Here is a 24,309-nt window from a genome sequence, read left to right as displayed (position 1 = left end):
ATCAAGAAGATCTATGCTCTCTAGAAGTTTTCCCAGAGATCTTGAGCAGAAATTCAAAGTCAGCCTGGTTTTGCGGTCTTTCGGAATCTTCAGAACAAAGTTAATGCCTTCTGGGCCTTACTTCACCAAGATACCTTGGACTACTCCATCTGTTTCTTGGTCTTCGTTGGTGGGGTATAACCTTGTATTTGCTGTCTAATGTGCAGGCCTTGTGGGAAAGAACAAACCGTGACAAGTCTCTGAGTGTCAAGTGTGAGCATGGAGTACAGTTTGTAAGGAGATCCTTTGTCTGTGAGTTTTCCAAGTGGAAATCTAAGCCATTATGTCAGAAATATTACCTCCAAATTCGTCTTTATTGAAGGTGAGGTAGGTCAGCCTTCTACACTGGTTTTTCCTGGTGGTGAGAGAAAGAACATGTATGTATGAAACTGCTTGGGTTGCTTGTTTAAGATCTACTTTGCAGGGGCTCCCATCCCAGACCTACTGAATCAGAAGACTCTCAGGGGACTCTATCCTCTGAGGTAAAATACAGCATTTTACCAGTTATAGTCCAGGTACTTATTTGTTAAACACGTATTAAACACTGAGATCACTGTCTGTATGCAAGTTAATCTTTTTCATAAGACACTGTAAGTAGTTTGGGAGAGAAATAGCTTCCTGTCTCAGCCATAGTGTGTGTGCATGTATAACCAAAGGAACTTAACAGAGATGTTTAAGGTGGCAGAGCAGCTGGTTTTTCTAATCTCTGAAGCCGTTTGAACTGTTGGGATGCTTTTTTTGAGGCCTGTTTATTTTTTCCCTTTCTTCTTGGTGGGAAGAGGTATGTAGTAACTGAATTGAAGTTCTATGAAATTTGTTTTAACTTTTGAAGGTTTTAAAAACTCAGACCTTTGAAGGATTCATTTTAACATCTGACTTGATAGTGACCTTATTTTTTATGTTGGCCACATGTTTTTTTCAGCATCTTAGAATTGCAAATCATGGAGTTATTGCTTTTGGTGCTTCTTGGGAAAGAATAACACAGTTTGAGCCAAATCTAGGCTTTTTTGCCCCACCATGTACCTCTGTGGAGATAATGTGTCACTCTTTTGGAATAATATTTATGCAGTGGGTTCTGTAATATGAAAAGCATCCAAGACAAGAAAGGAATCAGAAGTTATCTATTCAAGTCAATACAACTCAGTGTTTATAAAAATAACTTTACTTTGCCTTTTTCAAGAAAAAAAGAAAAGCTACATGCAGTTATTTCGTAGTTTTCATCCTTATTTAAAATGATGGTAATTGTGTTATCCTGTCCTCTTTGCTCATGCTACTTGAAGTAGCCATAAATTAAACTTTTTTTAATAGGCCCCTAACTATTTTGTAGGAATTATTTTTAGACGTTATGTGTTTAAAATATCATTGTTATACAGTTTGCTTCCACAAATCTTTCACGTAAAAGTTGGAAATTTTAGAAGTTGTGCTTCTTATTAATGTAGTGTTTGTTTCTTTTTGTCAGTGCCAGGTCTTAGTTGTAGCACATGGGATCTTCAGTCTTCATTGAGGCATGCAAACTCTTAGTTGCTGCATGTGAACTCTTAGTTACAGCATGTGAGATCCAGTTCTCTGACGAGGGATCAAACCCAGGCCCCCTGCATTGAGATCACAGAGTCTCAGCCACTGGACCGCAAGGGAAGTCCCTAAAGTCTTGTTTCATGAGTCAGAGCAGTTTGAAGTCTAGGATGAACTTGTGAGAAGTGTCAGTGTTAACTTGTGAAGTTTTAAAATTTGTGTCATAATGTTGCATCTAGCCTGATGTAACTCATCTGCCAGTTTCACTTGACTTTCCTTTAGAAATAGTGCAGGGAAGGTTGAGTCCAGTGGGAGCCATAACAGAGAGACTTTTAGGAAAAATTGAAAACCTGTCTTTCTTGGTGTACTTATTTGCTCCCTTCCTAAGTTCCCCAAGGGGAAAGATTTTTTTTGTTGTTTTTTTTAATCTTTCAACAAATGTGTTAGACAGTGCTAGACAATAAGGCTATTGGATGAACAAAATGGAAGCAATTTCCACCTTCCAGGAGCTGGGAGTAGGGGAGCACAGAGGGAGGGACAGGTGCTGGAATTGCTCAGAGAGTCATTTCCTTAGACTTGTGTTACAGGTTAGGAAGGAAGAACAAAGATGCTGTGACAGTTTGACCTGGGACCCTATGCTAGCCTGATGGGAGTGACATTTAAGCTGAGATCTGGAATATGGTTTAGGGACAAGGAGATAGGTGACTGAAGAGTACAGGGACATGTGAGTGTTCATGGTTGAGGGACCAAAACGTACAAAACTGTTGAGGCAGGAAGGACCTAGCACCCTCATGAAACTGAAAGAAGCAGAGTGACTGCAACATCACTGGTTGGAGAGCGAGTGGCACAAGTGAAGCTGCAGAAGTAGTCTCTTTGCATCCTTTGAGAATGGAAAAACCAGTTTAGTGGATCACAACCCGTATTAAAAATAAAAACAAAATTGAATCAAATAGAAAAAATAATCGTATGTCAGATCTAGTAAAGGTAAGTGTTGTTTCATAAAGATATTGTTTCATAAGGTATAATTTATCTCTCTGTGGGGTGAGGTTGAAAAAAGGTTTTAAGTCACTGTCAGGATCAGGTCAGCAATATTCAGGACCATGAACTCTATTCTGAGGGTTTTCCGTGGTCATGTATGGATGTGAGAGTTGGACTGTGAAGAAAGCTGATCGCCGAAGAATCGATGCTTTTGAACTGTGGTGTTGGAGAAGACTCTTGAGAGTCCCTTATACTGCAAGGAGATCCAACCAGTCCATTCTAAAGGAGATCAATCCTGGGTGTTCATTGGAGGGACTGATGCTAAAGCTGAAACTGCAGTACTTTGGCCACCTCATGCAACGAGTTGACTCACTGGAAAAGACTCTGATGCTGGGAAAGGTTGGGGGCAGGAGGAGAAGGGGACGACAGAGAATGAGATGGCTGGATGGCATCACCGACTCTGTGGACATGAGTTTGAGTGTACTCCGGGAGTTGGTGATGGACAGGGAGGCCTGGCGTGCTGTAATTCATGGGGTCGCGGAGAGTCAGACACGACTGAGCGACTGAACTGAACTGAATGAGAAACCAGTGGAGGATTTTAAGCTGGGAGAGGTGTTCCCCTTTGTCTTTTGAAAAGTTTTCCCAGACTGCCATGTGGAGAGTAATCTCAAGAAGGGACACCAGTTAGGTGGCAGATAGAGGAGTCCAGGTGAGAGATGGCGGAGAGGGTAAGTCCCACTAGAATGGAAGCTCCGAGAGGGCAGTGGAGCGTCCCTGCATCTAGAACAGTGTCTGGCCTGCTGCATGTACCTTGTCAATATTTGTTGAATGAATGCCTGACTTGGACTGGTGTAGTTATAGACACGGCAGAAAGTGGATTCAATAGGACATAATATTCACGCTATGAAACTGTGAGTTTGATGATTGATTGGATGCTAGGGATGAGGAAGAAGATGTTCTAGCATGAGATGGGGAACCCTGGAGGAAGATCAGGTTTAGAGGTGAAGAGTATATGTTCAGTCTTAGATGTGCAGAGATTAAAATTGTCTTAAGAGACTGTCAAGTGGAAACATTGTAGGTAGTTGAAAATAATGCCTGCCTGACACAGAGTAGACTATTAATATATCTTTGCTGAATAAGCAAATGCTGCTTGTGGCATATCCATGGTAGAAACTTAGATTCTAACTTTACCCTATAGTAGGGTCACTTAGAGATAAAAAGGACACTGTCAGATTGGGATTTCTTACTCTAGCCTCTGCTGTAGTACTGATACCTCTTCTATAATGCTGAATGTGCATTAATTAGAAAGTATTCAAAGAGGGAACCAATTATAAATAAGTAACAGTAATAGAATTTTTTAAAGATTTTTATGTACTTTTTATTTTGATTGTGTTGAAAGCTGATTTTACTTTTATCAATTCTGTGGCGCTGTGGGCATTTATATACACAGTATTTTATCTATAACTATGGCATCACCGACTCTGTGGACATGAGTTTGAGTGAACTCCGGGAGTTGGTGATGGACAGGGAGGCCTGGCGTGCTGTGATTCATGGGGTCGCGGAGAGTCGGACACGACTGAGCGACTGAACTGAACTGAACTGAACTGATCACTTTGCTGGAAATTGGAAGGAGAAGTTGCCACATTTAGTTCCAGTCATGCGATATGTAAAAGAATGTTATACTGTCACTTTGGAATTACTTCTTCTGAAAAGTTTTTGTGTTTGTTCATTGGTTTGGTTTGTTTTCTTTTGTTTTTTAATTATAAAAATAGTGCATGCTTGTTGAAACAGTTCCAGCGAAAAAGAGTGGGACATACATGTATCCTACAGACATCTATGTACACAGTGGCTGTGTTTCTTATTCATAAAAAATAACCATCTGGTCCCATCACTTCATGGGAAATAGATGGAAAAACAGTGGAAACAGTGTCAGACTTTGTTTTTTTGGGCTCCAAAATCACTGCAGATGCTGATTGCAGCCATGAAATTAAAAGACGCTTGCTCCTTGGAAGGAAAGTTATGACCAACCTTGATAGTATATTAAAAAGCAGAGACATTACTTTGCCGACCAAGGTCCGTCTAGTCAAGGCAATGGTTTTTCCCGTGGTCATGTATGGATGTGAGAGTTGGACTGTGAAGAAAGCTGATCGCCGAAGAATCGATGCTTTTGAACTGTGGTGTTGGAGAAGACTCTTGAGAGTCCCTTATACTGCAAGGAGATCCAACCAGTCCATTCTAAAGGAGATCAATCCTGGATGTTCATTGGAGGGACTGATGCTAAAGCTGAAACTCCAATACTTTGGCCACCTCATGAGACGAGTTGACTCACTGGAAAAGACTCTGATGCTGGGAAAGGTTGGGGGCGGGAGGAGAAGGGGACGACGGAGAATGAGATGGCTGGATGGCATCACCGACTCTGTGGACATGAGTTTGAGTGTACTCCGGGAGTTGGTGATGGACAGGGAGGCCTGGCGTGCTGTGATTCATGGGGTCGCGGAGAGTCGGACACGACTGAGCGACTGAACTGAACTGAACTGAACCAGTGTCCACTGTTGGAATGATGTTCTTCTATCAACAATTTTGATATGAAAGAAAAAATAGGAATTAATCTCAGATTTCCACCTCTGAATTACTACTCTTTCCTCAGCATCTCTCAAGCCCTCCCACTTCCCTCTGTCCCTGTGGCTACTTAGGCTGTCCAGGCCACCATCCACTCTGATTACCCTGCTGTGCACCCCTCTGTACTTCTTCCCTGGCCCTCTAGTCTATTCCTGTTAGTCAGAGTGCTCTTTTAAAAACCCTCTCAGGGGATGGTTACTTCCCTAGCTTAAAATCATTTGATGAAGGCTCCCCACTGCCTTCCAATAAAATTTGTTTTCCTGATCCTGCTTTATAAACCTGGGAATGATGTGGTTTCTTCTTGCCTCTAACCTGCCTCATTCCATCACCCCCCACCCCTTGCCTCAGAAGCTCTAGTCACACTGGTTTCCTTTCAGTTCTTTGGTTAAGCCAAGCTGTTGCCAGTTTCAGGGCCTTATCTATTCTATCTGTAGACTTCTGTCCAGAAGCCTGCTGCACCCCTGTCTCCTCTCGCCAGGTTTCTAGTCTCAGCCTAAATACCATTGCCTCAAAGAAGCAATCACCCTATTGCAGACAGGTGTTCCATCCACTTGATAACCACTTTCTCAGCAGTTACTACTAGATATAATTGTTTCTTTACCTATTTGTTGTCTTTCTCCCTCACTTGATTTTATTTATTTAAAAAGTTTTATTGGAGTACAGTTGATTTATAGTGTTGTATTAGCTTCAGGTGTACAGCAAAGTGAATCAGTTATTCATATACCCCCTCACTCGGTTTTCAGTTCTGTGAGATCAAAGGATTACGTATCTTCAGGACTGTCTACTCAGAACTTGGTATATAGTAGGTGCTGATAGCAGGGGAACTATTAATATCTGTTCCGGCTTGCCAGGAATTGAGTTTCCCAGAATTCAGGACTTTCAGTGCTAAAACCAAGATAGTCCTGAGCAAACCAAGATGTCTGGTTTGATTACCCTAATTGGCAGTAATCACTTATATCAGTTGTATTTGTGGAATGAATAAATGAAAAATACATGCTAATTAACTATTAAAAAATAACAACCTCTGAAGTTTATCCATATGGGCTTTTATTCTGCTTATCTGGGGTACAGCATATGTATCCCACTTTCATGTGATCATGGGAGGTTTGATTAAAGAGATGAGACTTAATTTCCTTTGAGTAAGGGGAAGCTGAATTGCTTTATTACAAGTTGATCCCAACATGGCATCGCAAAAAGAGCATTGTGAATGATGGGGTGGGGGAATTCAATCCTCAGGTTTATGAATCTTCACATATTGATGGATTAAAATTCTAATTTTAACCAAAATAATACTATTTTAATAAATATTACCTTAGTGTAGTTAGACTTGCTTTGTTAGGGTCTGAGTTTTGGCCATCTAGTTTAGTGTTAAATATCAAGCAGTGTCAATGAAACTCCTCTGGAAGCCAGATATGGCCTCCTACACAGCCTTACCTGCAGTGTTTTGGGCATTGGCTTTACTCTCAGCAGATCTTTAGTTTAGCTTCAATTTGATAAACCGTGCTGGCACCCTACACTGCCATGGCATCCTAGAGGAATGCTGAGAAAAGTAGGGAAGGTTTTCACTAGCTGTGATGAAATCCAGAGAGGATGGTGAGAGAGCCACTGGACACACACCAGCGTCACCTCAACCAGTGTGGCACCGTGAAGTGGGCCTGGCAAGAGGGAGCTGGAGGTGGAGCTGCCCCCATGCGTGAACCAGTTTTAAGCTGGCTTTTGTGAATATTGGTGTTAGATAAATCCACCCCTACAGGTAACAGATCTATCTCTTCGTGTGTGCGGTATTGGCAAGACCTTTCTGTTGCACATTAGTGTGTTCACCTGATTTATGAGCCCTCAGAATATAAAGGACTTAACTGAAAAGTGGCCTTGCATGAGTTCCCCACTAACTTCATATACTGTTCTCAGCTTGTGGAAGGAGTATCTTTCACACTTTTTAAGGTCTTTGCTGTCTCTGTACTGTTGTTAATATGGTATTTAATGCTGTAGAAGAAAGACTGTGCCTGTCAGATGCAATTGTCCACTAATGAAGAGCCATTTGCTAGGTTTTTATGTTTTATTTTATTGACTTATTTTTAAATTTTTATTGGGGTATATTTGATTTACAATGTTGTGTTAATTTCAGGTGTACAGCAAAGTGAATCAGTAATTCATATGTTCACTCTTTTTTAGATTCTTTTCCCATATAGGTCAGTTACAAAGTTTTGAGTAGAGTTCTCTGTGCTATACAGATAACTTACAAGGGTTCTTATTAGTTGTCTTAGGTTTTTAATATGTGGAATCTCTTTAACAGGAAGACAGTATTAACATCTTAACACTTTAGTTATAGTAACTGTTAATGGATATTTACTGCTTGCAATAGTCTGTGTTTCAGGGAAGAATTTGATTGCCAACGTATCCAAATCCATGTTATAATGAGTTGGTATTATAAAACAGAATTCTGTTGCATTTGTGAACCTCAAAGGGTCAGGAAAAAATTACTAATAAATCTTTCCAATTTTTATAACTTTGCATGAAGGTAATGTGGAAAAAAGATAATAGTAAAGGCCATACACAAATCAAATTACCGTATAACCGCAGCAATACCACTCCTCGGCATTTATCCAAGTGAAATAAAAACTAGTATTTACATGAAAACCTGTACATGAACCAATAATTGCCCCAAGCTGTAAACAATCCCGATGTTTTTCAACTGGCAGATGGATAAAGTGTGGTGTATCCATACAATGGAATATTACTTAACAATAAAAAGAAACAAATTGCTGATACCTGTCCCGGCAACATGGATGAATCTTAAATGCATTATTCTAAAAAAAACCAGATTCAAAAGACTACATGCTACATGATTCCATTTATGTGATATTTTATGATAGGCAGATATATAGGGACAGAAACCAGGCCTGTGATTGCCAGGGGATGGAGGGAGGGAGATGAAGAGCACTAACTTGCTGAAAAGGCTGAAGATTGTACATGCTCTACTTTTTCATACGAAAGTAGTGACTCCTATTGACCAATGCAGATTACAGCAAAATTTGGAGGGCATGATGGGACTATCCTATATCTGGTTCACGGGAGTAGTTCAGCTGTATTTGTCAAACTCATAGAACTGTCCATAAGAAAGGATAAAACATACTATATGTAAATTACATACTCATTTTTAAAAGACTGTAATTACACAAATATTGTTGCAATTTGTTTTTGGTCAGTAGGAGTTACCATTTTGGTATGAAAAAGGAGAGTGTTCTTATGATCTGAAGCCTTTTCAGGAAGTTAGTATGCCAGCTCTGTCTAAGGAAATGAGAAGAGTAACGTTTCATGAATGCTTATGAAGACGAGATCATGTCAGCTGTTAATCTGAGAAGGTCATTTTCTCATTCTGGCCAAGGAGGGTATACTCCTAAAATAGAAAGAGACTGGAAGAGAAAAACAGATAAATTTTATAGCAGTCTTTAAAAATTTCGTCTTTGCACTTAATCTTTAATTGTATAGCACCATCATCATCAAGGAGTAATGCTACTAGTATTTATTAGTTGTATTTTTCTCTTTTTTTGGCACAAGGGGAAAATGTAAACCATGATTGAAATAGGAACTAGGGTTTATCTGTCCTGGTGTGAATCCTGACTCTGTCATACACTCGCTGTATTGTCTTGGGTAAATTACTTAACCTTTCCTTAGTTTTTTTTTACCTTTAAATGGAGGTGATGATGATACTTACCTTAAGGCTGTTGTGAAGTTTACATGTTAGATACTTAGAAAAGTACGTGACATCTGGTAAGTGCAATATAATTTTGGGCTGGTATTGATATTATCCAAGAGCAAGAACCAGAGCAGGTATCCTTTTGCTGTGCTTTGGAGTGACTGGACTGAGTTGGGGAGAACTAACAGGAGAGGGGAACCATGTGAAAGAGCAAATCCTGGTTGTAGCCACAACTTACTCAATGGTGTATCTCTTTCCCTTTAATCTCTTAAATCACCAGGACAAGGCAGAGATGGTGAACGGAAATATTTGGGTTGTCAAATTAGGATTCTGATGTAGTGGTCAGCATCCTTCCTGCTTGACCCTGCGTTTAGCACCAGAAATATACTTTCCCCCGCCCTGGGTTAAGCATTCAAAATAAAACTACCTCAGAAACTTATTGGGCTTCCCTAGTGGCCCAAATGGTAAAGAATCTGCCTGCAATGCAGGCGACCTGGGTTCAGTCCTTGGGTTGGGAAGATCTCCAGCATTCTGGCCTGGAGAATTCCATGGACAGAAGAGCCTGGCAGGCTACAGTCCATGGAGTCACAAAGAGTCGGATACGACTGAGCGACTTTCAGAAACTTAGAGTTTGTCAGCTTATTCCGAACAGTGCCACAGATGCCAGTTTTACCATGAATTATTTATATAGTAAGAGGATGCTCAGAGTATTGACTATACCACTAAGGACAGGGAGCAGATTACCTTTGTAGACATGGTCCTGAGAATCAGTACTTCTGTAACTTATAGAGGAAATTTGGGGGTAGCCTGGGGCTTCCCTGGTGGCTTAGGTGGTAAAGAATCTGCTTGCAATGGGGGAGACCCAGGTTCGATCCCTGGGTTGGGAAGATCCCCTGGAGAAGAAAATGGCAACCCCACTCCAATATTCTTGCCTGGAGAATCCAATGAACAGAGGAGCCTGGCAGGCTACAGTCCATGGGGTTGCAAAGAATTGAGCACGACTGAGCGACTGAACTGAACTGAGTGAATAACACATACTGGGGTAGCCTACAGTTCAGTTTTCTAGTCACTTTTTCATTTCAGACATACACCTCCAATTGAAGGGACAGATTTTTTTTTTTTTTCCCTGTGCTTTATGGCTTGTGGGATCCTAGTTCCCCCACCAGCGATTGACCCCAGGCCCTTGGCAGTAAAAGTGCAGAGTCTTAACCACTGGACCACCAGGGAATTCCCAGGACAGATTTTGAAAACATTTCTTTAGCATTTAGAAGTGTGGCAGTCCGACTGTTCATGTGATGAAAGTTCCCATGACGATATTTTTTGATTGAAACCACAAAGAGGTAGAAGAGATTTAGGGAAGGTGGGCATTGTAGTATTTTGGGGTGTATTTTCTCTGTAAACAAAACTCATGCGGCTACTTTGCCCTCTCAGGAACTCTTGTCCCTGGCAAAGCGGAAGCGAAGTGACTCTGAAGAGAAGGAGCCGCCTGTGAGTCAGCCTGCTGCCTCCTCAGACTCGGAGACGTCTAACAGCGATGACGAGGTGTGTGTGGAGGGGTAGGCCTCTGATGGGCATTTGAGAGTCCTGGCAGCTTCTTTTCCTTAACCTGAGACCTTCCCGCCTAAGATCTGTGAGAACTTCTTAGGGAAAGAAAATCGTGTATGGAAAGCTCTCACATTGTGATGCTCTCTGTACTGCTAGTTACCCAGCAGGCACCTCTGCAGTGCACCCGTGACCATGTTTTAGTCTTTTATTTTCAGCACTCTTCCAGAAGGGGCACAACTTGTTAGTCATCATCTCTTTTATTTTTTTTGTCAACTTTTTAATCCCATTTCTATGTTAGAAAAGAAATTCTATCAAGAATGCCAAATTTTAGTGGAAAATACTTTAGGAAGACAGGAAGCTTTCTTTGGGTAGGCGTAATCAACGTCCCCCAAAGTGGTGTCATTGGGTATTACGGAGAAACATCCAGCTGTTCATTGTTTAAGCCGAGGTGACTTTCCCAATCTGCTGCCCACAACCAAACAAGGCCCTAAAAGATCCAGAACTTTAATGGAAGAGAGAGATTAGGGGAAAGGTCTTTGAAACACTCCTACATGTTCCTCATTTGATTTAAAATACTTTTCTTCCCCTTAGTAATTTCCTGGAAGGAGGCTGGATATCACCTTTGTGTTTAATCTCTTACCCTGCAGTCTAGGAAAAAATTTTCTATTTAAAAAATTTTTTATTTTTGAATCTGTTTATTTCATTGTTTGGCTGTGTTGGGTCTTCGTTGCTTTGTGCAGGCTTTCTCTAGTTGCAGTAAGCAGAGGCTGCCCTTCATTGTGCTGTGCAGGGTTCTCATTATGGTGGCTTCTCTTGTTGCTAAGCACAGTGTGCGGGCTTCAGTAGTTGTGGCACTCAGGCTTAGTTGCTCTGAGGTATGTAGGATCCTCTTGGACCAGAGATCGAACCTGTGTCCCCTGCATTGCAAGGCAGATTCTTAACCACTGGACGACCAGGGAAGCTCCCTAGGAAAATATTTTTAACAGTATCTTGTTTTAAAGTTCCACTGAAGTAAAAATAAACTTTTATTATAATAAAATTTAGTTAACAGTCAGAACTGTATTTACCAGTACCCTGCATATGCAGATTAGGAGTGATTGCATTCTGATTGACTATAGTGATATTCTCTTAATCTTAAATAATTTAACAGACCTAAAATTGTTTTGACAATAAGAGGTAGTGAATGTGTGAATTTTATTCTTTGTTTCATTTATTTTTCATGGAGGAAAAATTGATTAAGTAACCCAATCTGTTAGAAAAGCAGTGGGCTTTATGAAATAATTTACTTTGTTTTTTCTATTTTAAAAAAAAGCAAAAATAGAACAGAAAAATCTTGAAATAATTCCCTTCCCCACTATTCCTACATTAACTATTTTCATTTTCCATGTTTCAGAAGTCAGCTGCTACCATGTAAGCCCAAAGCTGTGTTGTGTTTGGAATACCCTGTAGCATGTTAATGGTCTTTGTACTTCCTTAAGGAAAAAATCAGTAGCTATCCTTTGAAGCTCCATAGTACTATCATTAGATCATTCCTGAGTATGCAGTTACTACAGGGATTCCCTTCATCCTTTTGAACTGCTTCTACCAAGCGGTCAGAGTATGTGTCAACTCCACAGCATTAGAGGAGCCCAGACATGTGCTAGGGTAGATAGAGCGTCATAAACATGTTTCCAGCTTAGATTCCCTTTGTCACTCGCAGCTACTTACCAACTCTTGAACCTTCATCCTTGGAACGCTATCAGCTACTTCTGTACTTATTAGAGAAAAAGCTGACAGTCAGGCTGCACCCTGTCTAGTAGGGAGTTAGAGTTTGAGTAACTTTCCACCCTTAAAGTTCTTAGCTCTGGTTGCTGCCTCCACGTCCCATCCCCCAGGCTCACTGGCTTCTTGCAGCTCTGCTCCAATCTTCTCACCCTTCACTGGAAATAGCAGTCTCTATTTCATGACCATTCTGAAAGGTGCCTCTTTTTCAGTCTGCATTATCAGTTTCTGGCCCAGGCTACTAGCTTAAGCACAGAGCAAAGTTAGGGTGAATATTTCATTATTTTCGACAATTAAGAAAATCTTTTTTAAAAAATCCTACCAGCCACTAGAGAACTCAGTACTATGGTAAATTCAGATTTATGGCTGCCATATACACCTCCCAACACTTTTCCCCTCCCATGTAACTCTTTTATGGTTTATTGTCATTAGCAATGGTAAATACAGATAGAAAGAAGTATATTGTTCCCCTCAGAATTGCTGGAACAGAAAATTTGTCAGGAACAACTGAGTTAGGTTAATGGGTGGTTTGTCTTAAGTGGAGACACGCACTGACTTTAGAACAAGAAGGTATCTAGCTAACTGATAGGGGTGGGAAGGGAGATGCAAAGAAGTTATGAAAGCTTCCTATCCAGAAAAAAAGTGGGCACAGTGGATATTAAGTATAAGGTTCAATTACAGGGACTTCCCTGGTGGTCCAGAGGTTAGGACTCAGTGTTTCTGCTCCCTGAGGCATGGGTTTGATCCCTGGTCAGGGAACTAAGATCCCACAAGCTGTGTGGTATAGTCAAAAGAAAAAGAAAACATTCATTTCAGGAGGGAATAGTAGAGATTTCATTTATAGTCTCTGTGGGGGGAAGGGAATACCTAACTTTAATGAAAGAAAATATGCTTTGGTATTATTTTTGGTGAGTGAATTATCCTCAAGCATATCTTGGGCACATGAGAAAATAAGAAGTAGAACTCTTTGTAATGTTTACATTGACCATGACTGGGAAATTGGAGAACACACCTCAATGGTAGTTTATAATTTTGTGTTGTGGTGTTTTGGTACCATCACTTCTTGTCCCTTAAAGCATTTGATAAGAGAAGTACCACCAAGGGTGCAGACGGGAGTGGCAGGGAAGAAAAATAACAAGCTTAGAAGGAAGAGAATTAGCAGTGCTCATTCATGAGATGAAGTTTAAAAAAAAAAAATGGCTGAAACAAAAGTCTACTAGGAGGAACAGAGTCCTAAATCAGGTAGTTCAAAATCCTTTTTAGAAACATGGTGGGTCTCATGGAAACAGATAGCTGCACCTAGATAAGACATAAGAAGCAAGCCTAGATTTTCACCTGCTACTAGTAAAAATCATGTTAGATACCAAGAAAACCTTTTTTGTTGTTGTTCAAAGCAGAATATAACTACATTAGACAAAGTAAGGGGACATCAGACTTATGTTCTAATACCCTCAGCCTGACTAAGAATGATTATTTTAAAAAGCTTCATGTACAGCCCTGTTTTCTACACTTTTGAGAAATAAAAGCATCTGGCCCAGCCCTGTTGTTCACTGCTTGTCACGCCAGGTGTTTCTTTCCCAGAACTTGTGTCAGCCCTCCTGGACGAGCTTCATGCTCCAGCTTACCACCTCTTCAAAGCTCTTGTTTCTTCTTGCTTTCCCCCATTCCATTGTTTTCTACTTTCTTTCTTTCTGAAGCTTCTTCTCATTCCCTTTTATCCTGTTAATCTTTTGGGCACTCCCAGGTTGATCTAGTTGCACTGCTATTCCACTACATTATTATTGCTTGCTGGCGCCAATATTTTTAATAGGACATTTTGAAAAGGATACAACTTTTACTTAAAATTCATTTAGTAATAACTTTTCCAGGAAGTTGGCTGAGATACCCAGGAGCAAAGTTTTGTTACTGCTTTACCATGCAGATAATACATAATTAGCACATACTTCCGATAAAGGCCTTCACTGCCAAGCTAATGTTTTTCAGTGTGTATATTCATTTAGTAAGGTTTTCATACACACAGTACTTGTAGAAAAAGATGTTCCATGGAGATGAATTATCCCAATACTAAAACTAAACTCTTGAAAGTTTAAATCTATTATATTTTAAACTTTTGGATAAATTTTATCAAATATAGTTTTTTAAACTGATTTAGTCATGATTATGAATGGCAGTTCTTGTACTATGAAATAGCTGGTTTTGGTACCTTTCCTTCCCCCCCAGTATTATAGGTAAGCAGTGGCCATTGTCTCGTCTCCTAATGATGGCTCTGCTTCCGGCTTCCTATATCTGGTCTGCTCTGGGGTCAGGAAGCCAGGGCCTCATAGAGTTTTTGTGAATGTTCTGCTTGAATTTAACAGTACCTGTTTGAATTGCTCATAAGCCTTTTTATTTTTTTTTTGACATACTTCTTGGTTCTTGACTATGTAGATTACCATACTGTAACACCTCATTTTCTAGAGACCAAAAAAATCTCATCACAAGAAAAATAAAGTGATTTTCATGGACCACTTGCTTAAACTGTGTACAGAAAATTCTGACACTTCTTACCACACAGTGCAGTGGAGTACTGATTATATTTTATTTTGTTTTTTGGTATCGTTTCTGTTTCACTTTTTATCTCCATAACCACATTATAAGTTTCTGTGATTGTGTGTAGGGATTCTCTGTGTTTTCCAGTTAAATATGCATGATTGCTTGCTTATGTGGTATAGTAGTGTTCTTTGTACTGTGATTAATTACAAAATAATTAATTTCTTTTAAGGAAAAAGAAAACTTAGCAATTCCTCATGTCCTTTAGGCTGACATTTGTGTTTACTCTTCAACTTGGCTGATCCTTTTCTGTCTTCAAGGGGAGAAAGAAAACTACCTAAATCAGGAACCATGCCCTCTCCACACAGCTCTTTATTGGCCACTGTTTAGATCTACAGTAATGACTACTGAACCCTTTTGACAAATGCTTCAATTTAGTATAATACTCAGTTCATATAGAATCCTACAACTTTAAAACTCCAAGGGGTCATAGAGATCATTTGGATTCCCTTATTACAGATTAGAGAACAGAGGCTCACAGAATATCTGGTTTCCTTTTCCCATCATAAAGTAGTACCCTCCGTTTATATAGAGCTTCATGGTTTCTGATGTGCTCTAAACATCTTTCATTCGGTCTCCTTTGAGTCTCACACTACCCTGATATGTGGTCAAGTATTATTCCTTATTTAATGATAAGGAAACAGTCTCACGTTGAGGGCTTGGGCCTTATTCCAATTCTTTGAACTTCTATTCCTGTAGTTTATCACTAGCCCAGCTATTCTTCTTAAACCCGATTTACCTCAAAGTATGTCATTTCACTCTAAATTCATTTTAGGAATAACTGCACTGTCGTGGTTTCTACTCTGGGCCCTGAGACCTAGAATATGATCTTCCTTGCCCATTAGAGATAACCTCTCTGAAATGCTGAAGTTTCTTTGCTTTTCTGTCTCCAGGATACTCAGAGTACGCAGCATGTCAATGCCACCCAGGTCCAGAGCAGCCACGCCCCACCCCATGTTCCTTCCTGTCTTTCAGCTGAGTGCCAGGAAGGTCAACTGCTTCCCAGAGTAGGGACCTGCTTATAATACCCCCTACACACTAGTCTGGCACAGGGTGATGTAGTACTTCCCAACCCTCTTTGTATCATTAGATAATTGCCATCCATTAGAGTATCTGTTACAGGAGTGAAAGTCAAAATGCTAATTTCTTTTATTACTTAAGAAAACATCTTCCTTCTAGTCACTATTTTACGTTTCCATCACTGCGTATGTACATAATGCTACCCTGGTGTTTTGTGTGGGCCTGCTTGCATGTGAGTGCTGGGGAAAGCAGGATGTCAGTGTGTATGAGTCTTGACTGGCAGTGGATCCTTTCCCTTTTCCAGATTGTTTTTAAGCAGCTGTCCTCAGGGGATGCTCTGGCTCTGTACTCGGATGCAAATCGGCAGGAATTCGTTTTCTCATTCTTGTCTTCTGTGGTGCATTTTAGAGCACTTTTAAGGTCACCACAGAGCTTGCCTTTCATGACAGCCATAGTTCCCAAACCAAATTAAGAAAAGCCAGGTCATTTCTTCTACGCTCTCCTGGATGGGGAAAGCCCAAGAGTATCTTTTTAATCCTAGCCTGTACTCTTTAGACTCCATTTACTACCACCCTCTGGCAATGAAAGAATTAGTTTTCCTTCTGTCTTAAGAGTCAACAGAATGAGACTTTTATAGGAATAGGTAAGCAATCTCTGGGCTAATGGCTACTGTTGCTGCTTGCCAAGTTGCTTCAGTCGTGTCCGACTCTGTGCGACCCCATAGACGGCAGCCCACCAGGCTCCACCGTCCCTGGGATTCTCCAGGCAAGAACACTGGAGTGGGTTGCCATTTCCTTCTCCAATGCATGAAAGTGAAAAGTGAAAGTGAAGTCACTTAGTCATGTCCGACTCCTCGCGACCTCATGGACTGTAGCCCACCAGGCTCCTCCGTCCATGGGATTTCCCAGGCAAGAGTACTGGAGTGGGTTGCCATTGCCTTCTCTGGGGCTAATGGCTGGGTTGAGATTATTTCTGCATTGATTTTGCCTGCCACAATTCTTGACCATCTCCTTTATGGTTTATTAGGTTCTGTGATCTTGAGAGGAGAGGTACTGGGCAAATATTTAAAATATATACTTAGATGTATTTAGACCAAGAAAACACTCAGAAACCTCCGGATTATAGGAATAAATGTAAAATACTACAAATATGACCTGTTCTCCAGGGATAAAGGTCTTTTGGGAGATTATCAGAACCAATTTGAGTCTCTTTCTCTATATTAAATAGGAATAATGAGACTGGGCCCCATACTTTAAGTGATTATTTACCTTTAGGTGGTAGAAATACAGATTTTTCTTTTTCTTAGCTTTAAAAATACTAATTTTTCCACAAAGCTTCATATAATGAGTACATATTATTATTAAAGATGTATTCATAAGAAGTTTTATTTTTTAAACTAAAGTTACCTACATTATTAAAATTTCCCTGAAAGCCTGTCATATATAGTGAGTTTGGCTGCATGCCATTGGCATAACAGACTATTGAGTCAGCATCGTGGGAGGTGAGGCAGCTTTGTCATCTCATTTCTTTTGACAATTGTTGGAAGAAAACAAGGTTCCCTTCCCACACCTAGGTTCAACCAGGAAAAGTGAAAGTGAACATCACTCAGTTGTGTCCAGCTCTTTGTGATCCCATGGACTATACAGTCCATGGAAATCTCCAGGCCAGAATACTGGAGTGGGTAGCTTTTCCCTTCTCCAGGGGATCTTCCCAAGCCAGGGATCGAACCCAGGTCTCCCACATTGCAGGCAGATTCTTTACCAGCTCAGCCAGGAAAATCCCTGTTAAATTGAAACATGTTCTTTTTTTTTTTATTTTAACGCTTACCTTTCTTCCCTCTCAGCTAGGGGTTAAGCATCATAAGCTGTAGATGACAGTTGCTAAGCTTAGGCAGTGGCAGACAGAAGCAGATAAGACAGTGGAAAAGGAAGACACATAGCTTTCTGCTGCTGCTGTCGCTTCAGTCGTGTCCAATCTGTGTGACCCCATAGATGGCAGCTCACCAGGCTCCGCCGTCCCTGGGATTCTCCAGGCAAGAACACTGGAGTGGGTTGCTATTGCCTTCTCCACACATAGCTTTCTTGCACCTCCTGAATTGAGTTCACCTGTGTGACCTTGCATTTAAGGCGTTTTTGCTCTTACACACTCCCCCCTTGCCCTCACCCAGAATATCAGAATTTGACTCTTTTGCAGATGAGTAATACTAATCTTTGGGCAGAAGCAGACCCTAGCCCATCTTGATACACGTGACCCCGGTAAGCTCAGCCTTTATGTTCTGAGCCTTTCCATATTACCTTCAGGTAGAAGCATAAAGGGACCTCTTTGTACAAAGAAGGGATTTCTGTACAAAGTCTGAAAAGACACCCTATTTAGAAGAGATGGGTTATGCTTATTTTCATGATCAATATTTATTGACTATCGTGCATAGTTGGGATATTTCTTGAAACAAGTGTAATATCTCTATTATCAGCATAGGAAGTTGATATATTTTGAAACTGATCACTTTGGCCTCTTGGATTCTTTCAAAATGACCTAGAAAGTATCGTCCTTGAATGATTAAAATTTGAAATGGTTGAAACATAGCCATTAAAAGCATTGGAATTTGTTTCTGAATGGTAACTAAGTGTTGAAATGTTAAAAGTTTGAGAAGTAAATTCACTTATAGAGTTGCCTTAACTATATGTCACTTAATATATAAATGATGTATTACTTAATATGTCATTTATTCACTTAAGGTATCATCTTGAACATGTAGCTGTTTTCTTTTCACTTGTCCCTTCTTCGTAGCTCCTGAGTATAAAAATAAAGTAGCAATTAAAATAACTGAGTAAATTAAAATGAAAAATCAAAAGATTAAAATAGCATCCTTTCACAATATTTTATCAAGGTAAATTAACAGACTGCTGTTCTTAAAAATAGCTCATCTGGAGCATTTCTAAGATGGAAACCTCATCAGAACTATCCCGCCACCCACACCCCCTAAAAAACTCCAAAATAAATTTACTTCTGATCTTGGCTATTGTTAGATAGGTTCTGTAATGATCATATTATAGAAGAAACAAAGTCTTGGTGCTTTTAAAAAATATTAGATATAGAAATTTTATGTCAATACCAGATTTATAATTCAATCTGCTGCTGGAAAGATGAATGTTATTTTTCCTCCTCCCCCTCCATGGTTGTTCATTGGTTTATTTAGTATTGTCTCTGAGTTTGCTTTATAATTCCTGGGTTTTTAAAATTTTTTATTGAAGTATAGTTGATTTACAGTGTTATATTACTTTAAGGTGTACAACAAGGTGATTCAGATATATCTCTATCTATATATTCTTTTTTAGATTCTTTTCCAGTATAGATTATTATAAGATGTTGAGTATAGTTCTCTGTGCTATACAATAGGTCCATGATGGTTATAAATATTATTTTCAGAGTACATAAAATGAAGTTTTTCCAAGTAAAGTACTTTTCACCTAAAATCATTCTCCTAAACTGATAAATTACAGTATCAAAGGAGGTATGGTTTAATGTAACTAAATAGTCTCTGTGAATTTTCATAATGATTTTATGGTCTTTCAGCCTTATAATTAAAGTGCTTGATGAAGATGATTTTTTTTGGCCTTGGAGTGATTGTGTATTGCTAGCCTGTTACTTTGATAATACAATTTGCAGGTTCCTTATATTTAGATGTATGAGATCTCCTCTTTATGATCCAATTTAAGCACTGCGTTGTAGTGTAATACATGCAGATTTTTTTTAAAAGACACACAATGTATATTTTTCAATGTTCTATTATATTCTTTCTGCCTCCTTGGAGTTGGTACCAGTGCTACCATCCATGCCAGACAGTGGCCTTCATCATTTTCTCCCTGTGTTTTCTGAAGTTCTCTCTTGCTAACATGCTTTATTCCCCCTGCCTTCCTGGGACCCACTCCAGAACTAAACTATGCACTGTGTACTGAAACCCAGATACCAACCTCTAGCAATTACTGACCTATCTGCCACAGAAAACATTAGAAGCCGTTTTCTGTACCGAGTTTTAGTTAACTCAGTTGACTTGCCATTAAGATGACATACTCGCTTTTCTATTGATAAGAAGTTATTAATTTTTATTTATTGTATCAATTATCTACTGTCTTTAAGAAATTATAAACCAAAAGTTACGAAATTTTGACTAAAATTTCAAAAATCATTATCTTTCTTCCTATAAAGTTTTGGATTCAAAGCCATAGAGACTCTTGAAATTATTTCGATGAACATCGGAAATCCTTAACTCTCAATTCTTACAGCTTTTCTCAATAAAATTCATTTCAGTTTTCCTTTTTCTTTTTTCCTTGTAGTGGACTTTTGGGAGCAATAAAAATAAGAAGAAAGGAAAAGCCAGAAAAATAGAGAAGAAAGGAACCATGAAGAAACAGGCGAATAAAACTGCTTCCTCAGGCAGTTCGGACAAAGACAGTTCAGCTGAGAGCTCAGCCCCTGAGGAAGGTGAGTCAAGTCAGACCTGGGAGTGAACTCTTAAGTGGTAGAAGCTGCAGAATCAGAAATCAGGGGGAAAGGTACCTGATTTACAGTATGGTCTCTGCCTTTATTGCAAGGCTCTCTAATCTTTTCAGTGGTCATGTATCTGTTTAGAATCTGAATGAAGCAAGAAAAATACATGCAATTCCAAAGCATTAGTTAGGTCCTTGAAACCCATCAGGAAACTCAGGAGGAGTCCCTGCGTTAGTCTCTGTTCACCTTAACCTGAGAGCCTTCTCTTTCATTTTTCTTGGATATTCATGGGGTAACTGAGGAGGAAAATCCTTGAACCAGATACAAAACTCAGTAAAAAATGTTTTTGTTTTGAAATCAGAATTTTTGCTAACACTAGTTTGAAAATGAACTCGTTCCCGGACTAAACTGGTAAACTTTTGCATTTCTTTTGAGTAATAACATTTATATACAAACTAACTTGTACAGAATTGGCCTAACCTGGTTTTAAGCACATGCCTGTGAATGTTAACTCAAATGAGTCAAGCACAAAGTTGATAGTTTAACTTAATAAAAACTCAGTTGTAATATGTCATGCTTTTTTCCATCACCCTTTGTCCTACCAAGATCCAATTTCATTTGAAATTCACTAATCAGTTCAATCATTTATTAAAACGCTGATGTTTTAAAAATGCTGACTAATAAATGTAGAAGAAATTATAGTTTAAAAAAATCACCATTTTCAACCTTCATGGTAATAATTGATTTACCGAAGAGTTATTGACGTGTGTTAAAACCACTGGGGAAGAGTTTGTTGAAGAACAAGTTGTTTACACATCTCAAAACATCTCCCTATATGTACTATGAAAGTTGAATATGGACTGTAAGTCAGATAATGCTATTTCTTAAATGTTAAATTTCCTGAGTCTGATCATTGTATATTTGGTTATATAAGAGACTCTCCTTTTTACAAGAATTACTTAAGGGTGAAGAGTCACAATCTCTGCAGCTTACTCTCAGTTCAGCAAAATAAACGATAAAAATGTGTACGTCGTTTTAAATATGTAGACAGAAAGTAAATTGGTGATGCTAACAATGGGTATTCTTGCAACTTTTTTCTCTGGTCTGTAATTTTTTTGAAAATACAAAAATTCAATTTAAGAAATCGTGCTGGTGATTTCTTAATCTAGCCTAAGATTCTGTAACCTGTGTTTGCATTTGCCAAAGGCAGACCAAGAATTTTCACCAGGGAAGTGAGATGACCATGTTCCACTTCACCTAGGAGAGCTGAGGAGGAATGATTAGCAACACGTGTCTTCTGCAGCATCACCTAATCTTGTGTTTGGGCCTGTGCTGCAGGTGAAGTGTCAGATTCTGACAGCAACAGCTCCTCCTCCAGTTCAGATTCAGACTCTTCCTCAGAAGATGAGGAATTCCATGATGGCTACGGAGAAGACCTCATGGGAGATGAGGAGGACAGGGCCCGTCTGGAACAGATGACAGAAAAGGAGCGAGAGCAAGAACTGTTCAACCGCATAGAGAAGAGGGAGGTGTTGAAAAAAAGGTAAAGTAGTAGTTCCTTAATTATACATTAATAGAGTAATTTTCCAAAGTTTGCATTTGGAGCCCTGTCTTCCTAGGGTTTAAGACTTGAAATTTTGGGAATTCCCCCGCAGTTCAGGGTTTAGGATTCCACCCTTTCACTGCTAAGGGCACAGGTTCAGTACCTGGTTGTGGAAGCAAGCCATGCAGCACAGCACCCCCCATCCAAAAAAAATGACTTGAAATTCTCATTATTTATGAGTTAGGAATCTGACTTTCTAGCATGGTTTTTGTTTGTTTTTTTTCAAACTCTAATGTTAAATTGCTTTTTGGTATTCAAAGGTGTTTCAGTATTTAGGATTACATGTGTAAATGACAAAAGTCTTTCCTTATCCCCTAAAAGAATTTCAAGTTGAAAATAAACTTGACTTTCATCTCAGGAAATAGTCCTCAGAACTAGGATTATTCTGTCCCTACCTGATAATGTGAAAGAAACATAGAAGCGTTTTCTTTGGCAGCAAGTAGTACCATTTCATCTGGGAGCCTGGTTGTCCCTTCTGGAGACCATGTTAAGTCTGGTGAGTTATCTGAGACAAGAATGTTTGGCTTTCAGTCAGCAGCAAGTCATTGACGTCTGTTTTGAGTGTGGATGCTTCCACGGTTACCTATATTGGAACACACAGGACTTAAGAAACAGTACCAGAGTTGCCAGATGGTTAAGAATGACTTCAAAAATTTGTATTTCTGAACTGTGGAGAGCATAACAAGAGGTTCTCAACCAAGGCCAGTAGGGCCCTATGGTAAAATCACCAAGTAGCTCTGGAGTAGTGGGTGGCTCATCTCAGGTTGGTTTTTACGTTTTTCACCTTGTACGAATGAGGCAGTTGAAGAATGTTTGCAGTGAGGAGAATTAGGACAGAAATTCAGAGCCGTTCTCAGAAATTTGAGGGGTTTGTAGTTCATTTGTTTAGCTGCAGGGCAGTACATGGTAACTCAGAAACTTTTGTGTAAGCATCACTAGCATCCTAATGTGAGATGTAGTGGCAGCACCAGTAATGAGGCATCCTTTTTGGTGGTGGTTTGTTTTTTGGAGGGTTTTGTTTGGGGGGTTGTTTTTTTGGTTTTAGAGTCTCTTTGTCTTTGTTTTGACTGCTTCGTGCAGCATGCAGGATCTTAATTCCCTGACCAGGGATCCAACCCATGCCTGCCGCAGTGGAGGCTCAGTCCTAACCACTGGACCGCTGGGGAATTCCCAAAGTGTTGGTTTTGGTTGGTAGGTTCTTCCCCTATTCCAGAGCTTTCCCTTTTTTATTATTTATTTACTTACTTATTCAAGCTTAGTGCATAAAGGTAACTTGGTTGTGTAAAGAGCACTGATATTTTCTGTCAGAAAGTTTAGGCTCAAGTCCAACTCACTAGCCAAGTGATCTGACCCTCCTCCTGCCTCAGCCTCCCCTTGAGGGATTGTTGTAAGTTCAGAGCGAGATGATACATGTAAGAACATAATAAAAATATAAACTTATTTTAAATCGAATAATTGATATATGATATTATGTAAGTAACATGTATTCACAATTTTTAAACATTATATTCCATTTGTATTGTTTATTGTTGTTCAGTTGCGAAGTTGTGTCTGAGTCTTTGTGACCCCATGGACTGCAGCACTCCAGGCTCCTCTGTCCTCCACTATCTCCCAGAGTTTGCTCAAATTCATGTCTGTTGAATCAGTGATGCTATCTAACCGTCTCATCTTCTGCCACCCTCTTCTTCTGCCTTCAGTTTTTCCCGGCATCAGGGTCTTTTCCAGTGAATCAGCTGTTCACGTTAAATAGACATAGTATTGGAGCTTCAGCTTCAGCATCAGTCCTTCCTATGAATATTCAGGGTTCATTTCCTTTAGGGTTGACTGCTTTGATCTCCTTGCAGTCCCAGGGACTCTCAAGAGTCTTCTCCAGCACCACAATTCAAAAGCATTTATTCTTTAGGGCTCAGTCTTCTTTATGGTCCAACTCTTACATCTGTACGTGAATACTGGAAAAATCATAGCTTTGACTATACAGACCTTTGTCCGCAAAGTGATGTATCTGCTTTTTAATATGCTGCCTAGCTTTGTCATAGCTTTCCTTTCCAGGAGCAAGCATCTTTTAATTTCATGGCTGCAGTCATGAAAATAAATCATCTGCAGTGATTTTGGAGCCCAAGAAAATAAATCTGTCATTGCTTCCACTTTTTCCTCTCCTATTTGGCATGAAGTGATGGGACTGAATGCCATGATCTTAGTTTTTTGAATGTTGCATTTTAAGCCAGCTTTTTCAGTCTCTTCTTTCTCCCTCATCAAGAGGCTCTTTAGTTCCTCTTCACTTTCTGCCATTAGAGTGGTATCATCTGCATATCAGAGGTTGCTGATATTTCTCTTTGCAATCTTGATTCCAGCTTGTGATTCATCCAGCATTTCATCTGATGTACTCTGTATAGAAGTTAAATAAGCAGGGTGACAGTGTACAGCCTTGTTATAGTCTTCCCAGTTTGTATTGTTAGTT

General features: G+C 39.6%; 1 protein-coding gene across 1 annotated transcript in view; it reads left to right on the top strand.

Annotated features, from left to right (window-relative positions):
* Nucleotides 1–24,309, top strand: part of RTF1 (RTF1 homolog, Paf1/RNA polymerase II complex component) — a 46,143-nt gene that overhangs the window by 2,846 nt on the left and 18,988 nt on the right. Inside the window, exons 2-4 of the mRNA XM_055436236.2 lie at nucleotides 10,277–10,387; nucleotides 20,095–20,242; nucleotides 21,587–21,791. Of these exons, the coding sequence (XP_055292211.2) occupies nucleotides 10,277–10,387; nucleotides 20,095–20,242; nucleotides 21,587–21,791 (464 nt within the window). The remainder of the gene's footprint in view (nucleotides 1–10,276; nucleotides 10,388–20,094; nucleotides 20,243–21,586; nucleotides 21,792–24,309) is intronic.

Source organism: Moschus berezovskii, chromosome 9, assembly GCF_049115385.1.
Source record: "Moschus berezovskii isolate FMDL1 chromosome 9, NW_MosBer_1.0, whole genome shotgun sequence".
Taxonomy (NCBI): domain Eukaryota; kingdom Metazoa; phylum Chordata; class Mammalia; order Artiodactyla; family Moschidae; genus Moschus; species Moschus berezovskii.
The sequence above is the reverse complement of the archived record's forward strand: the minus strand, read 5'-3'. Positions and strand labels throughout refer to the sequence as shown.